The sequence below is a fragment of the Lampris incognitus genome, chromosome 18 (genome assembly GCF_029633865.1).
Source record: "Lampris incognitus isolate fLamInc1 chromosome 18, fLamInc1.hap2, whole genome shotgun sequence".
NCBI classification, from domain to species: Eukaryota; Metazoa; Chordata; class Actinopteri; order Lampriformes; family Lampridae; genus Lampris; species Lampris incognitus.
Genome location: NC_079228.1, coordinates 21277342 through 21295524, shown reverse-complemented (window position 1 = coordinate 21295524; position 18183 = coordinate 21277342). Strand labels below are relative to the sequence as shown.

Here is an 18183-nt window from a genome sequence, read left to right as displayed (position 1 = left end):
CATTCAACGTTAGTATATATATCATATATATGCTTTATATACTTAGTAGGATTTGGGCATTTTTTTGTACCCAAGTCTTCCTTATCTAAGTGTATGGCACTTTTGGTTGCTTTCAGCTGCTAAAGGCTCCATTATTGAACCAATTAGTGAGTAAGCCCCACCCCCCCAGGTGAGGGCTTGATCAGCATCTTGCCAACCCAGGACAGATGGCACCTCAAATACCCCCCCCCCCCAAAGCAACCTCAGACAGTGCCTCAAAGCACGGCTTCCATGTAACAAATCACCTTGTGGACACAAAGAGCAAACCCAATAAAAATATGGCCACTTCAGCAAAGGAAAGCCTGACTCAGCATTTTGAGTAGACAGAGAGGTCCTGGCAGCAAAGTCAAACCCAGGCCCCGTGTTGCAGACCGAGGCCGCTGAAGTATAAACACTTTAGATGAGCCAGCAGTATCAAGGGAGCCCCCGAGTGCCAAAGTCATCAGTAACTATGGGTGGTTCCCCGACTTTGCACTTGATTCGCGGTCAGACTGAAAGAGCCTGAACCAAGCATTTGGGGGTTTTGTACATTCAACAAACAGGTTTGCGCCATTAAAGCAGAAGGTTTGTCTGTGGCCACATGGCCATAAATTGCGTGTCGAAACAAAAGCCAACATAGTTTATGCAGAGATTTGACTTGGATTAAAAACTTGGAGGGCTGGTCCTTGTGGACCTGGAATTCTGCTCTAGGCTTGAACGTTGGGCTGTCTCAAGTCTGCCTATTGGGTCAGAGCTTGAACGTCATTCTCTCCCACAAGGTTTATGGGAGGATGATTTCAGATATCCCATACGACTACCATAACACATGCCATAAAATTGTTATATTCCAATTGATCTGAGCTAAACAAAAGTCCATAGACCCTACACACACACACACACGCACACACAAATACATATGCATCTTCCCCCACAATATTTTACTTATCGAGAATAATTTTCATATGGGTACAAAGGATATCTCATCGCTGCCTCCTTTGATCTGAGGAAAACAGTGCCATAGCCATGAGCTTGGTGCATAGATAGTCAGCAAGCCAGTGTCCCTGTTCTCCAGGCTCAGTCAAAGCCTTGCTTCTATCTGTTTATTTGTCCCTCTCTGGGCCCCCCCCTTTTTGTTTTCACTTGCAATATCAAGGACTAATTTCTAATCATTACGCAGGACTCAATTAGTTCCCTAGCTTTGATGCTTGATTTCTTCACACTTCATAATGCGATCCGTCCATTTGGGAGACAGTTTTTGGCTGTAAAAACCTTGCGAAAAGAACCAGAATTTATTTCACTGCTTCCCCTGTACTCGAACTGTGAAGGTCTTCAAGGACATTGACGTTACCGTTGGTGCTGTTGGAGAATCTGTTCTTGCTCAACTATTGGATGTTGGCACAGTTGACAGAAAATCAAATGAGATTTCTTTGTTGGTCTTGGGCTGATACTGTTCTCCAAACCCCCTAATCAAATTATGGTTTGGCTTCAAAGGCGTGTCAGAAACTGGTTTCTTTCACAACTGAATATTCATTGTGGAATACGTGTGATTCTTTCTTTTATCTCACTTTTTTGAGATGGAATGGCATGTCCTGCTTGCATAATTTCCCGCCAAATGGCCTTACAAGGTATGCATAAAACCTGTACCTCTCTCTTGCCTTTTCAAAGGCATTTCATTGCTTTCAGATGTTCTATGTTCTATGTTCACTACGCAATACACATGTACAAAATTATAATGCACAAGCGTGAGCCGTCTCATTTTGAACAGCATAATGCTGTTTTCACCAACAATGGAGTAAAAACTCCTGAATACTCAGCTGTTCACCAAGGTCTCTAGTCACTTCTATGGACCCCGGCAATCAATCCTCTCAAACAACACAGCATATTCAACCAGTAGTAAAATGTGCATTCTATGTCTAACAGAAAAATATTCTGTCATTTGCAAAGCAGAAATGTCCGCATTGAATAACAGGAATGAATTGGCCGGCAATTGCAAACATAGATATTAGCACCTATTTTGTAATTATAAATAAATCATGCCAATAGACAAATACCATACCCCACACTCACTGGACCGTTAGCGATCTCATGTTTTTGAATTTTTGAATGAAGGCACCTCTCCCTTCCCCATTGGACGTTGTGCATGTGATGTGCATGACGAGGCAGCAAATAGTATATAGAGTAGCTTTATTGACAGCTGATGATTGCTTATGGCATGAAACAGGCTTGTACTGTCTCATAAAGAATTTACTTGACTCACTGGATTTTATATATATATATATACACTACCGTTCAAAAGTTTGGGATCACCCAAACAATTTTGTGTTTTCCATGAAAAGTCACACTTATTCACCACCATATGTTGTGAAATGAATAGAAAATAGAGTCAAGACATTGACAAGGTTAGAAATAATGATTTGTATTTGAAATAAGATTTTTTTTACATCAAACTTTGCTTTCGTCAAAGAATCCTCCATTTGCAGCAATTACAGCATTGCAGACCTTTGGCATTCTAGCTGTTAATTTGTTGAGGTAATCTGGAGAAATTGCACCCCACGCTTCCAGAAGCAGCTCCCACAAGTTGGATTGGTTGGACTGGCACTTCTTGCGTACCATACGGTCAAGCTGCTCCCACAACAGCTCAATGGGGTTCAGATCTGGTGACTGCGCTGGCCACTCCATTACCGATAGAATACCAGCTGCCTGCTTCTGCTCTAAATAGTTCTTGCACAATTTGGAGGTGTGTTTAGGGTCATTGTCCTGTTGTAGGATGAAATTGGCTCCAATCAAGCGCTGTCCACTGGGTATGGCATGGCGTTGCAAAATGGAGTGATAGCCTTCCTTATTCAGAATCCCTTTTACCCTGTACAAATCTCCCACCTTACCAGCACCAAAGCAACCCCAGACCATCACATTACCTCCACCATGCTTAACAGATGGCGTCAGGCATTCTTCCAGCATCTTTTCATTTGTTCTGCGTCTCACAAACGTTCTTCTTTGTGATCCAAACACCTCAAACTTGGATTCATCCGTCCACAACACTTTTTTCCAGTCTTCCTCTGTCCAATGTCTGTGTTCTTTTGCCCATCTTAATCTTTTTCTTTTATTGGTCAGTCTCAGATATGGCTTTTTCTTTGCCACTCTGCCCTGAAGCCCAGAATCCCGCAGCCGCCTCTTCACTGTAGATGTTGACACTGGTGTTTTGCGGGTACTATTTAATGAAGATGCCAGTTGGGGACCTGTGAGGCGTCTGTTTCTCAAACTAGAGACTCTAATGTACTTATCTTCTTGCTCAGTTGTGCAACGCGGCCTCCCACTTCTTTTTCTACTCTGGTTAGAGCCCGTTTGTGCTGTCCTTTGAAGGGAGTAGTACACACCGGTGGAGGAAATCTTCAATTTCTTAGCAATTTCTCGCATGGAATAGCCTTCATTTCTAAGAACAAGAATAGACTGTCGAGTTTCAGATGAAAGTTCTCTTTTTCTGGCCATTTTGAGCGTTTAATTGACCCCACAAATGTGATGCTCCAGAAACTCAATCTGCTCAAAGAAGTGCCCATCCAACCAATCCAACTTGTGGGAGCTGCTTCTGGAAGCGTGGGGTGCAATTTCTCCAGATTACCTCAACAAATTAACAGCTAGAATGCCAAAGGTCTGCAATGCTGTAATTGCTGCAAATGGAGGATTCTTTGACGAAAGCAAAGTTTGATGTAAAAAAAATCTTATTTCAAATACAAATCATTATTTCTAACCTTGTCAATGTCTTGACTCTATTTTCTATTCATTTCACAACATATGGTGGTGAATAAGTGTGACTTTTCATGGAAAACACAAAATTGTTTGGGTGATCCCAAACTTTTGAACGGTAGTGTACATACTATAATATAAATATAGTATATGTTAAATAATTTATTACAAGCTTTTTTGTTTTACAGTAGCAACACGTTTTCTAGCTGTAAAAGTCATCAGAATGACAAAGTGAGATACGCCGCACATGTTAATCTCAATACTTTGTAATTGATGGCAGCAGCAGTAAATGTTCCATGTGACCTCACTGGTTTGTCAATAATCAATCACATGCAATTTGAAATTCCAATACACACTGCATCATTTTGTGTGACTTGTTTACCTCAAAACTTCTCAGCAGTGCACAAGACATGTGCATGAGAGTGTGTATGCATGTCCTTGCATGGAGGAGAGAGGTTGCAAGTAAGTAGGCGTCCTCCCCTCGACTGTTTGACTCCACCCTCAGAAACACACTTGAGAAGTAGTCTTTGCCATGACATGAAAAAAAGTTACACAGCGGCATTCTGCAATGTGCGTTGAAAGCCTTTTTTGATATTTTCTTTGTTGAAGATGTCCAGGCCCAGCTTTTGTTGAGTGCTCATTCATTGCTGCTTTTGCAGGGTGTCGTTCCACCAGCACACCTCTCCTCTCTGTCTGTCTGATGGAGAAGAGTTTCGAGTCTGTATCTTCTCATCTGTCTTTGCACAGAGGAAAGACTCAAAATGGTTCATTAATTCGAGAGCCACTTCTGTCAGAGCACCAGCGCTAGACAGATAATTAAAGCACCGCAAGCACACCAAGAGAAGAATCATTCTCCCCCTCCGATCCCCCACTTTTTGCCCCCTTTTTGTTACCTCACTACAGATTACACTGAGCATTGAGACACCCACACACACAGAGATTTTTTTTCTCCCAAAGCAAAATGTGCTAGAGCTGATTGCATGGATTTTTTCCCCTTCCAGTACGGTTAATAAACCACACTGCTGAACGTGTATTATATTCCATACATTCAGAATGAGATGAAAGGGGGAGTTTAGAAAAGTAAGTTGAGCAAAGTCTAAAGATTACCAAATAACTTCATGGGAACTGAATTTGCAAGTCTTCGATATGGACTTGCCTGTCATCTTCTAAAATTTGTAACACATTGTGTGAAAATTAAATTTATAAAGCAATACAGGTTCATTAATGCAAACTAAATGAATTCATTAAAGAGTTGTAATGATAGAGCGTCCGGGTAGCATGGCAGTCTATTCCGTTGCATGGGGATCACAGGATCGAGACCCTGTGTTGCTTCCGGCTTGGTTGGGCGTCCCTGCAGACACAATTGGCCATGTCTGCGGGTGGGAAGCCGGATGTGGGTATGTGTCCTGATCGCTGCACTAGCGCCTCCTCTGGTCAGTCGGGGCGCCTGTTTGGGGGGGAGGGAAAACACTACGTTCCCCTGGTGAAACTCCTCACTGTCAAGTGAAAAGAAGTGGCAGGTGTCTCCACATGTATCAGAGGAGACATGTGGTAGAGAGCAAGTCCTGAGCTACCGGGAGGGAGTACACATAACAAGAGTGCCAGCTTTGTTCAGGCAAAGATGGTTGACACATGCGCTAACTTTGGTCATTTCTCTGTCTTGAAGCATCAATCCCCATGTTTACCTGCAGTCAATAATCTGATTGAAGTGAATAAGAGAATTAAGGCAATAGTTCAATTAAAGTGTCCACATGTCCTTTCAATAATGCGATCTCTTCGATATATTTGAAATTTACAAGACGCGTTGGATAGTTGAAGTTATGGAACGGAAGTTGCGTTGCGTGCGGCACCGCTTCCAACATTGTGTTTGAGACTTTTCGGAAAATGTCTCCGTTTCTTTTTTTTCCCCACTATCCAAAAACTTTAGGATAGCCTGAACGTCGTTTCAGTCTTACTTCAGAAATGTGGCTTTTTACTGCTGCTTGCCATATTGTCCTTTGTCTATCATTTCTGGATCAGAGGCCAGTAGCGGGAATCCCTTTTTGGTGCATGTACACAACCAGTTCTCCAAATGAACTCTGATTAAGGTGTGTACAATGCAGAGTAAATCAAATTATTTACAGAAAAAAAAATGTAACTCTGTTAATCGCATTATGCTTGCATTTATTTAGACCTTGATTTAATTGATAGTTTGATTAAGGTGTTTACATGGCAGTTGCAATAATCAAATTATTGCCTTAATCCTGATTAAAGTTGAATTTTTAATTTGCATGTAAACACACTGAATTATCATTAAATCTCTTAAAGCATAGTTATTGTAAGCCTGTCGTATACTTCTGATTTCTGTACAAGACATTCCAGCAACAATGTGAACTGCTATCTCTTAAAGAAGTGCTTTACATCCACCCACCCTGCTGACCGCTCTGCCACCATTTCATTTTACATCTGTCCTGTGGGGGGGGGGGTCCATTATCTTATAGCTTCTCACTGACCTTGCAGGCTCATTGATTACACATTCCTACAAGCTCCAGGTCTGCTCTGCTATAACCACCAAAAAGTGGATTTTCTGACAGGGAGCCGTAATGTATCACATTGTCTTATCTCCTTAAATTGAGGCTGAATACAAGTGTAACTTGAATTATTGTCCATGTCAGTGATGAGGGGATTTTCCCTCTGTCTAAGCTGCTGATAGTCAAAGCTCTTATAGTCCAGCACAGCATGTCTTGGTAATGTTTGCTTGAAAATATCAGTGTTTCAGTTTCGGCGTTTCATTTATTTTGAAGGCTTTAAATGTCATAACTGATTTTATGCTGTGCCCTAAAGCTTTGCATCTCAAGTGATTCACCAGTCAGACATAAAGCAAAGTCATTATGATGCACATTATCAGCTGCGCTCCAAGTGCAAACATATGTTGCCCTATGAGCCATCACATCGCCTGAGCTTCTCTGTCATACTAATAAGGCTTCAGAACGTGCTATGCATTATATTTTCACATGTTGCCCATTGTATATGAGAAGACGCGACACGTGCTTGTATTTTATGAGCATAAAAAAAATGAGCATTGAGAAAAATTAGGAAGTTCGGATGGCAGAAGTGCACTGAATGAACCGAGCAGCTGAGAAAAGCTCATATGTCTTGGGCCTGTCAACTTGTTTCAAATGTATTACTAAGCATGAATAACAGCTACATAACATATACTGAGACAGTCTTAGATTTACCTACAGAAGTACAATGACGGTCACAATTGTAAAATTGGGAAAAATGAGAATGCAAAGTCAAAAACAAGTAATTTCACTATTACAGTATCCATTTTCTTTTTTGCCCCCCCCCCTTTTTCTTCCCAATTGTATCTGGCCAATTACCCCACTCTTCTGAGCCGTCCTGGTCACTGCTCCACCCCCTCTATCGATCTGGGGGGGACCGCAGACTACCACATGCCTCCTCTGATACATGTGGAGTCACCAGCCGCTTCTTTTCACCTGACAGTGAGGTGTTTCACCAGTGGGACGTAGTGCATGGTTGAATCACGTTATTCCCCTCAGTTCCCCCTCCCCCCCGAACAGGCGCCCTGACCGACCAGAGGAGGCGCTAGTGCAGGGACCAGGACACACCCACATCTGGCTTCCCACCCGCATACACGGCCAATTGTGTCTGTAGGGACGCCTAACCAAGCTGGAGGTAACACGGGGATTTGAACCGGTGATCCCCATGTTGGTAGGCAACGGAATAGACCACCACACCACCTGGATGCCTGACAGTATCCATTTTCTAATGTCAAATGCCTGCTACAAGGCAGATTGTCTAGCATGGAGACGGCTGTGTTGTGATACAGACACAACATCGTTATTTGCTGTAAGCAGTGCTACTTTTTACTTTTGAGGGAGGTACGGGCCTTCTTATATCCTTCCCCCGATAAAATCATCAGCCTAATAGCATGCTTTAATTTCAAACTGGAATTAAAACATCTTTTAGTCTACTCATGTGGATAATTTTATTGGGCTACATTGAAGAGATTGGGGATGAGTTGCTGCCCCAAGTGAAGGAGTTCAAGTATCGCGGGGTCTTGTTCACGAGTGAGGGTAGGATGGAGCGGGAGATTGACAGACGGATTGGTGTAGCATCAGCAGTAATGCGGATGTTGTATTGGACCATTGTGGCGAAGAAGGAACTGAGCCGGAAGGCAAAGCTCTCAATTTACCAGTCAATCTTCGTTCCAATCCTCACCTATGGTCATGAGCTTTGGGTAGTGACCAAAAGGGTGAGATCGCGGATACAAGCAGCTGAAATGAATTTCCTCCGTAGGGTGTCTGGGCTCAGCCTTAGGGATAGGCTGAGGAGCTCGGACATCCGGAGGGAGCTTGGAGTAGAGCCGCTGCTCCTTCGCATCGAAAGGAACCAGTTTAGATGGTTCGGGCATCTGATTAGGATGCCTCCTGAGCGCCTTCCTTTGGAGGTTTACCGGGCATGGCCAACTGGGAGGAGACCCCAGGGTGGACCCAGAACTCGCTGGAGAGACTACATGTCCAATCTGGCCTGGGAACACCTTGGGATCCCCCAGGAGGAGCTGGAGGGCGTTGCTGGGGAGAGGGACGTCTGGAGTGCCCTACTTAGCTTGCTGCCATCGCTGTCCCGACACCAGAAAAGCGGCTGAAGATGAGACATTGAAGAGATGTTATTCAACACGTTTGCTCTACCATTAAATGTGTGAATGAAATAATTGAACGGGGACGTCTAGGAGACTTTACCATAACATCCCTGTAATGTCCCCGGGACGTTTTCTGTCCATCCGACAATAATGTCCCCATGACGCTGACAGGACTTTCCCCTAACATCCCTGTAATGTCCGTGGGACGTTTTTTTTTTAACGTCCCGCAATAGCGTCCTCGTGACATCTCGGGGACGTATAGAAGAATTCCCCCTAGCGTTCCTGTAATGTCCTCGAGACGTTCTTTGAACATCCGACAATAACGTCCCTGTGAGGTCTAGAGGACTTTCCCCTAACGTCCCTGTAATGTCCTTGGGACTTTTTTTTTCTTCTTCTTTAACTTCCCGCAATAACGTCCTCGTGACGTCCTGGGATGTCTAGAAGAATTTCCCCTAGCATCCCTGTAATGTCCTCGAGATGTTCTTTGAACGTCCCGCAATAATGTCCCCGTGACGTAACAAAAACCCTACACAATGACATTTACCGGACATTCGGAGAGGACCTTCAGGGGACATGCTGGGGACGTTTTTGTTTGCTAGGAAGGCAGCAGAGGTAGTCACAGAGCCACATCTGTGTAAATGGGACAGCTAGCAGGATGGGGCAGCCGACGCTGTTGTATTACACATTGTGACGCCTCTACTTCAAGAACGCCAGCATACTATGTGAAATCACACACTGGGTCGCGATTATGCCGCCTTTGTTCAGTATAAAAACACAAAGCAGCATACAAACAAGTCTTCATTATGTCGTTATTGCGGGATCTTTGTAAAAGAAAATTTGATGCAAAGCATATACATTTCCTCCACCTTCTAGAAGAAGTTGCGTCATAGTTTGTGCAAAATGATTGTCTATCATCATCATCAGGTCGAGTATCCTCGGATACTTGTCCATACAGTCACTGATATATAAAGAGCCATACAGACCGATCAAGTAGACAGACCGCTTTTTTTTCTTTATTTTGGAGGGTTGTTTTTCTGTATCAAACTAAAGATTAACTAGCTGTGTTTTGATCTTTGAGTCATTCAAAGTAGAAGTTACAATTTACAAACCAGTGGATCAACACATCTCTGAAAGGGTGCAATGTATAATCGAAAACAGCCACTAGGGGGCAATAGTGACGCCCCAAACAGGCACCCACACATTGACTGCAAATCAAATAGAACATGTTAAAGCTGTTACGAGGAGCTTTGCATTTCTGCTGACTTTGTGCGCCCCTGTGGACAAAAGCAGTACTGTTTAGCAGAAGAATGACTTCATTTCATATCAATCTCGGAACCCAGAGGCTAAGTCTTCATCTGACGATTTAGCTCTGGAGACAGGAGAAAATACTTTGGGGCTTCTGATGTAGCTGCTGGCTACTCACTTCCGTTTCCTATGAAGACTTTCTCTTCCATGCGTCCGTCATTGTTTACAGTCGAGTTTGCAATTTAAGATGCGAGAATGGAGTCGGAGTTGAGAGACAACATCTACGACCGGATTGTTTCACTAGTAATTGACACAAGTCGAACATTTCTCCCCACAATACACAAACATCGATGCTTTTTGTAGGTGTTTTAGGTCCAGACGACATTTTGGCAATGCGTTCCTTCTCTTTCGCTCCTCACACCAAGATGCAACAAAAGCATGTTCCTTTAGAAATCGCTGCCTACTCAAATGTGATTGGTCAATGCTACTCACACTATAATGGAAACGGAAATGGCAACCAGAATGCTTCTGATACCAAAATCTTGTCTCGTGCCTACAGAGTCTCTTAAAAAAAAAATCACCCTCTCACCTTTTTTTCGGGTGGTGTGTGTCTTCCTCAAGCTCAGGTCCTCTACCAGAGGCCCAGGAATGTGAGGGTTCTGTGCAGCATCTTAGCTGTTCCTAGGACTGCACTCTTCTGGACAGAGACTTCAGGTGTTGTTCCTGGAATCTGCTGGAGTCCCTCTCCCAGTTTGGGGCTCCTCAGGACCTGCCTCACTCTCTGGAGGTATTTAGTTGTAGCTGACCTCTTTGCTGCCTCCTCGTGGTTTCCATTTGCCTGTGGAATACCCAAGTACTTGTAACGGTCCTGTATGTCTGTTATCCTGCCATCTGGTAATTCAACCCCTTCAGTCCTCACCACCTTAACTCCTTTTGCCACCATTTGACCGCACTTGTCTAGTCCGAATGAAATCCGGATGTCATTGCTGTAGGTCTTGATGAGGTGGATCAGCGAGTCAATGTCTTGCTCATTCCTGGCATACAGCTTGATGCCATCCATGTATAGGAGGTGGCTGATGGTAACCACTTGTGAACCTGTATCAATATCCCCTCTTTGTGATGATCTGACTGAGGGGGTTCAGGCCTATGCAGAACATCAGGGAAGACAGTGAATCACCTTGGTATATGCCACATTTGATGGTTACCTGTGTCATTAACTTTGAGTTGGCCTCTAGTTTTGTTTTCCACTGTGTTGAGTTCTTGATGAAAGCTATTGGTGTCCTGTTGGCTTTGTATGGTGCCAAGCACTCCTACAATGTGTAGGGCATTTAATCGTAGGCTTTCTTGTCGTAAATCCAGGCTATGCTCAGGCTGGTCAGTCTGGCCTTAGAGTCTTGGATGACTGCTCTATCCACCAGTATCTGATGATTTGACCCTCTGGTATTGTTCCTAATCCCTTTCTGAGTGTCACTCATGTATTGATTCGTGTGCCCATTCAGCTTAGCTTCTATGATGTCTGACAGGATTCTTCTATGTTGTGGAAAGACAGCTCATTGACCAGTAGTTTGAAGGTGTTGTACGGGGATCCCTCATAATCAGTATTGTTCTCCCCTGTGTTAGCCAGTCAGGGTGAGACCCTGATATTAGCAGCTGGTTCGTCTGTGGCGTTCATGGAGTGCTCTTAGCTTCTTCAGCCAGTAGGCATGAATCATGTCAGGGCCTGGTGAAGTCCAGCTCTTCATGTTTGAGACTTGTCATGGCCTATCGGCCACTGTGATAATAACTGGTTCCAGTTCTGGGATATTGCTGTGGTCTGCTCTTAGGTCCACTAGCCCCTGGGTATTGGTGTTGTCTGATGCCTCCTTTTCCCATATAACCTTCCACTATCGCTCGGTCTCTGCTCTGGGTGGGGTCTGATGTTGTTCCCTTGTTACTCTGTAGCTGGGAGTACACTTTGGATGGTTCTTTGAGGAACAGGCCATTTATTCTTTTGGCTTCTGCTTCTCTAGCGTATCTCTTCAGCCGCATGGCCAGAGCTGTGAGCCTTTATTTGGCAGTTTCCAGGGCCTCACTTATGAACAGCTTGTTGTACTTCTTCACCCAGAGCCTGTCTTTCATGACACCTTTCTGCAGCTCTGTTAACTGGCTAACATCTCTTCACGCTGCTTTGATATTGGCTTCCAGCCTTCTCTTCCTTGGAGGGTACTGTTGGTGTCCTGTGTTCTTAATCCTGTACCCAAGCATCTCCAGGATTACAGTTGCAAGCTTGTTGGTCTCTGTTATGGTGGCAGTTGAGATGTCGAGATATTTCATAAGGCTGTGTTCATATCTGCAAGCAGGCCTTGTGATAGTACTTTGTCACTGAGTTGTGGAAGCTGAGCCAGGGGGTTGACTGTCTTTAGTCTGGCCATGATTCTCATTTGAGCCTCAGAAGCTTCAGCTGTTAAGATTGATAGGATTTTTTCAGCTGATCAGAGTCTGTCCTCATGTATCTCCTACCTGCCGTGTGGCTATTCTGGGTGCTGAATTGTATAGTCATCCTGTTGGAGCCTCTCCATCTCAAGTTGTGACAGTAGCTTCTTTCTATTGATGTTCAAGCATTGAGCCACTAGCTGCTTCTGAGTTGGTGTGGAAGTAGGTCTCCTACTGGTCTACAGTTCTTACATACACTTCATATAGCCCCTCTCCTGGGCTCTGCTGTTATAGTAGCATTCCGTCAGTTCTAGGTTCTCGGCTCTTGTCCATGAATATCTTCTTGCAGTAGCCAATTTCTCATCAGGTTGTCCTGGTTCCCCAGTACCTGATGCGGACCTAGTTAATCCAGGCGATGTCCTAGCCAGTATGTAGCCAGTATGACTCTATTCATGTTACTCTCACTCCTATCTGAGGTAGTTGGCTTGTCAGTGAAATCAGTGAAAAACTCCTCATAGCAACTTTAAAATATTTCATTAGGTTATGTATGATGCCATTTATAGGTCTTGACATGTGTTAGAATAGCTAGATTTGGTCCTGGTGGCCAATTGCATTTCCATTGTAGTAATGGGATGAATTTTTTTTTTAAATCAACCTATGGCCCACAGTTCCCAGACAGTATGTGAATAGCATGAATGACACTGAGCTACACCTTGAAGGCAACCAGGAAATTAGTGGGGAAATGAGTTTATTTACACTTTGGCATGGAACGCAAAAACTTCTGCATAATTTTTTCAAGAGATTTTGTTGTAACATATTTAATAATTGTGCCTGAATGCCAGTTTCGATAAAATCCACCTTGCGTTTACAGCCTGTTATATATTTCTGTAATTATTGTTTAATTTTTTTTCTTCAGTAACAAGGTCAACTAAAATGAATAGATTGGTCAATATAATATTGGTTTCTAATTTTTTTCTGAGCTTGTGCTTTGAGTTATTGCCACAGAACTGTAATAATGTTGATATATTCAAAGGCAAATCGTAATCTGACAATTTCGAATTATTGAAGAAACAGAGATCTTTCTTGTAACGGCTGCCAGTCTCGCAATTTGTTTGCCATTCAAAAGGTCTTCCCCTTGTTCATTCTCATGGTACTTTCGTGCAGCAATGCAAAATCCTGCTGATAATAGCGTCCATATTTATTTATTTTTGTACGGTTCCCTGTCACAAACACTAATATGAGTTATATATTAGTTTAAAGATTAAGTCTTTTGGCATGCGAGTGGAGAAAAAGAATGGGATCCATCAGGCACAAATCAATACTGGCTGTGAGTGGACCCTTCAGCAGATGCAAATAGCTGGCCAGAAGTGAGTTTTTCTCAAGTTCCAGATCATTAGTCACATTAGGAAATGGGTACAAATGGCTTTTTTGGATAAACTCCATAAAGAGTATGCATATGCTTTGGAGCGCTTTTAATGCAGTCCACTGTTCAACTTTTAACGGCTTTATCCCATCAAAGTGATTAGTAACCCAGCTGGTGTTATTGCAGCATCTAAGGAGGGGATTATTTTTTACACAGCCGCGAGTACACGAGGGTCTACTATGTTGTGCATGACATAAATTCTGTCACTACCCAAGGCCGTGGATATCCACACCCAGCTAGCTAGCTATCTGTGTGCAGAGAAGTGGAGATCTTGATAGAGTTAGGCTACAGTGTGACTTTCATATGAGTAATGCCTGATGGAAACAGCATTTGATATCTATATTAAGAAGATCAATGCCCCCCCCCCACACACACACACACATACACCTTTCCCTAACTGTCTGACCGCTATGTTGAATCTTCCAAAACAGCAGAAGAAGCCAAGAACAACACCATCAACAACCCTGACAGAGGCACTACGCCTTCTGTCAGCTGACATAAAAGCTAGACAAAAAAAAAAAGAGCTGGCTTTTACCAGAAATTCTTACACAGATCCTTGGTATCTACCAGTAATTTCTTATTTCACGGAACATCTTGTTTCATTCAGCTTAACTTTTAAATCAAAAGCCGGTCTGTTTGGAATGAAATGCATTTTGGAGAATTAGAATGTCATGCAACCTGTGTTTTGGTGCCATCAGAGCCATTTGCCATTAAATTCACAGTTCTATAAAAGTAATAAAATTCAAGTGTTAATCCCCGGAATGTGACTGTGTTTTGTATTAACGCAATGGATATTTAAAAAATCCTGTTGCTTTTATTGACTACGGAAGGGTAACAGTTCCAGACTCTGCAGAGGTTGCATTTTTTACAGCGAGGAATACATTATTTAGCAGCTCTTACTCATACATTGTATATGAAACTGCATAATTTAGATTTTTTTCTAATGCAATAGGCTGCATTTTTAAAAATCATATCTTTACTTTTCGATGACAGGGGACACGTAATGTGATTTTTTTTTCTCCCAGAGCTATGCACATCATAACCTAATTTGTATTAGCAAGACCATTTTGACACGAGTGCCACTGACCAGACTTAGCCTCAAAAATGTGTGTCACCTCCTAATTATGGATGTTTTATTGAATCTGACTGGAGACGTTTCAGGAGAAGTTAAAAGTAATTCAGACAGTCATTAAAGCATTTGTGGTTTTACTCACAAGCCCCCTTATTTTGAAGAGGCTCTTAGGTGTTACTGATCAATTTTTAACCAGTATGTCATATTCTTTGGCCACTTGATGGAGTACCTGTAATGATAAGTGCCCAGTGGATGCCTAGAATAATGGTGCTGTTATGCAAATGAGACATGGCATACACAGGAGAGTGGTATGTAGGTGGATGATATTAGTCCCCTGTCATTTGTTCATGCCTGTGTAACTGCTATTGATCTGCTGGGGGCTATTTATAGGGGCTTTGCAGGATCAGAGTACACTGTTCCCCACGCCGATGTCATACAGCAGCTCGCTCAAACATGCTCCTACTGAAACATTAGTATCCACTATGATATATGTTCTTGTGATCGATCACAAGAGATTCGAAGTGAAATCTTTCTTTCTATCTCTCTCAGCCCCCACCACCCCCTTCTGTCTGGTGGAGAGAGGGTTGTGCTGTTCCACGTCAAAAAACAAGATAAATGCTGGCTTTTCTGCACAGATGAACCAAAACATTATGACCATGTGCCTAATATGCAGTTGGTCCTCCATGTGCCACCAAAACAGCACCAAGGCATGAACTCTACAAGACCCCTGAAGATGTCCTGTGGTGTGTGATACCAAAACATTAGCAGCAGATCCTTCAAGTCCTGTAAGTTGCGAGGTGGAGCCATCGTGGATCGAACTTCTTGGTTCAGTACATCCTACAGCTGCTCAATTGGATTGAGATCTGGAGAATTTGGAGGCCAAGGCAACACCTTGAACACTTCATCATGTTCCTCAAACCATTCCCAAACAATGTGTGCAGTGTGGCAGGGTGCATTATCCTGCTGAAAGAGGCCACTGCCATCAGGGAATACCATTGTCATGAAGGGGTGTATCTGGTCTGCAGCGATGTTTAGGTAGGTGGCACGTGTCAAATTGATGTCCACATGAATGGCTGGACCCAGGGTTTCCCAGCAGAACATTGCTCAGAGCATGACACTCCCTCCACCGCCCTGTCGTCTTCCCACACTGCATCTTGGTGCCATAATTTCCCTAGGTAAACGGCACACGTACACGGCCATCCACGTGATCTAAAAGAAAACAGGACTCATCGGACCAAGCAACCTTCTTCCACTGGTCTAAGGTCCAGTTCCGATGCTCACGTGCCCATTATAGGTGCTTTTGATGGTATAGAGGGGGCATCATGGGCACTCTGACCAGCCTGCAGCTACAAAGCCCGATACCGCAGCAGGGTGTGATGCCCTCACTGTGTATTGTGACACATTCCTCCGGTAACCATCCATCCATCCATTATCCAAACTGCTTATCCTGCTCTGAGGGTCGCAGGGATGCTGGAGCCTATCCCAGCAGTCATTGGGCAGCAGGCGGGGAGACACCCGGGACCGGCCACCAGTCCATCACAGGGCCTACACACACACACACATTCACACCTAGGGACAATTTAGTACGGCCAATTCACGTGACCTATGATTCACCTGACCTACATGCCTTTGGACTGTGGGAGGAAACCAGAGCACTTGGAGGAAGCCCACGCAGACACGGGGAGAACATAAAAACTCCACACAGAGGATGACCTGGGGTGACCCCCAAGGTTGGACAATCCCGGGGTTCGAACCCAGGACCTTTTTGTTGTGAGAAGACTGCACTAACCACTACACCATCATGCTGCCCCCCTGGTAACCATGATTAAAAATGTCTGTGACTTGTGCCACAGTAGACCTTCTGTCGGCTCGCACCAGCCAGGATAGCCTCCATTGCCTTCGTGCATCAATTAGCCCTTAGTGCCCAAAACCCTGTCACCACTTTGGGGTTTGTCCCTCCTTGGACCACTGTCAGTAGGTACTCACCAGTGCTGACCGGGAATCACCTCTCAAGCCTTGCCATTTCAGAGATGCTTTGACCCAGTTGTCTGGCCATAACAGTTTGGCCCTTGTTGATCAGGTCTTTACTCTTGCCCATTTCTCCTGCATCTCACACGTTGACTACAAGAACTGATATCATCTAATCTACCCAGACCTTGACATGTGCCCTTGTTTGGAAATGATCGTTATTCGGTTCACTTGTGAGTGGTCATAATATTTTGGCTCATCAACATAGTGTTTGCTCAGCAGAAGTATGCAGTATGTGTGCTTTGGATGTGAGAAGAAATTGATTTCCATCGACTTCCACAATGTTTCATGAATTTTAGATTATGTTTACCTGTCAACCTACGGTTATATTTTATGTTTGGTTTTTCACGTATTTCCATAGGTGAGGTAACTGTGGGAGGAAAAACAAATCCTGACCTTGCTTTAGAACTTGTGCTCTCTAAAACAACCACACTGGAAAGTTGCATTTAGTGCAACACATTTACATGAATCGTATCATCCAATAAAATGCATATCTAATATGGTATTTGAGTTGGTGCCATTTCTGTCTCTTGGTCAGTGTAGAGGTTTTAAAATTCAAATGAATAATGTTGAGCTCCAGAGTTCGACTTATGCGGCTACTCATTTGTCCATCCCTCTGTGTGTCCTCCAGGAGGCAGTGGGGGAGAACACAGCGGGCCACGGTTCGGGCGAGGACAGAAAGGAGAAGGTGCCTAGCCCACACCTCAGCCAGCTGGTGGTCCTCACGAACAGTGGAACGCTCTACGGGCTTGCTCAGAGAGTAGTGGCCACCGAGTCTCTGTAAGTACTCTCTGCAAACCCTCTGCCGTTGCTTTCACAGTTCATCCGTTTTTCTTTAAAGCTTTCATTTGCATTCATCCAGCAAAGTGTTATGAACCAAATTGCCATGTAACACTGGAGTTGCACCCACATCCTACGCAAAAGCGTAGAACTTGATTAGTCCCTCCTCCAGTGAGGAGGAAAAAAATTCAATCACAGGCACTTAACTTTAAGATAATGATGACAATGGCTGCCCCTAGCAACTCTTGTGTGTGCTGGCAGTATGATGTAATCAGGCATTTAGGTCCATCCAAGCAGTGTCCTTGATTCTTAGAGCTTAAGAGAGGCAGTTTCACCAATCAATCAGTCAGTCAAGCTGCATTTTTATGTAGCGCTTTTCTAGCTGCAACAGCCACTCAAAGCACTTTACAATTAATTAATTTGTCGACAGAGAGAATTTAAAAGCTCACTACTTAGCCCTGGAGAGGTCCTAACTTCATCAGTTGTACTCTCTGAACCCCAGACGTGTGTGTGTGTGTGTGCGTGCGCGCGCACACGTGCGTTTGCGTGTGAGAGAGAGGAAAGAGAGAAGCAGAGAAACGAGGATGGACGTGACTTATCCTTCCCCATAACCTGAATTTCTGGTTGTCTGTCTAATTCGCCGTTCTGCTGCTCTTAACATTCTAGACCTGACGTCTTTTTAATCAATCTCACTGAGTCACTTATTCATTTTCTCTATCGCTCTACTTCCCTCTGGCCTTTGTACTCTCTCTCTCTCTCTCGCTCTCTCTCTCTCTCATACACACACTGTATTTTTCTCTTTCTCAATGTTGATTGCTT

The 18183-nt window shown here is 43.8% G+C and overlaps 1 protein-coding gene across 2 annotated transcripts in view; it reads left to right on the top strand.

The window, feature by feature from the left end:
• The window catches only part of vps50 (VPS50 EARP/GARPII complex subunit), a 188420-nt gene that overhangs the window by 149306 nt on the left and 20931 nt on the right, over positions 1–18183 (top strand). For both annotated transcript variants that reach the window (XM_056298098.1, XM_056298099.1), the window contains exon 23: positions 17216–17364. In XM_056298098.1, coding sequence (XP_056154073.1) covers positions 17216–17364 — 149 coding nt within the window. The remainder of the gene's footprint in view (positions 1–17215; positions 17365–18183) is intronic.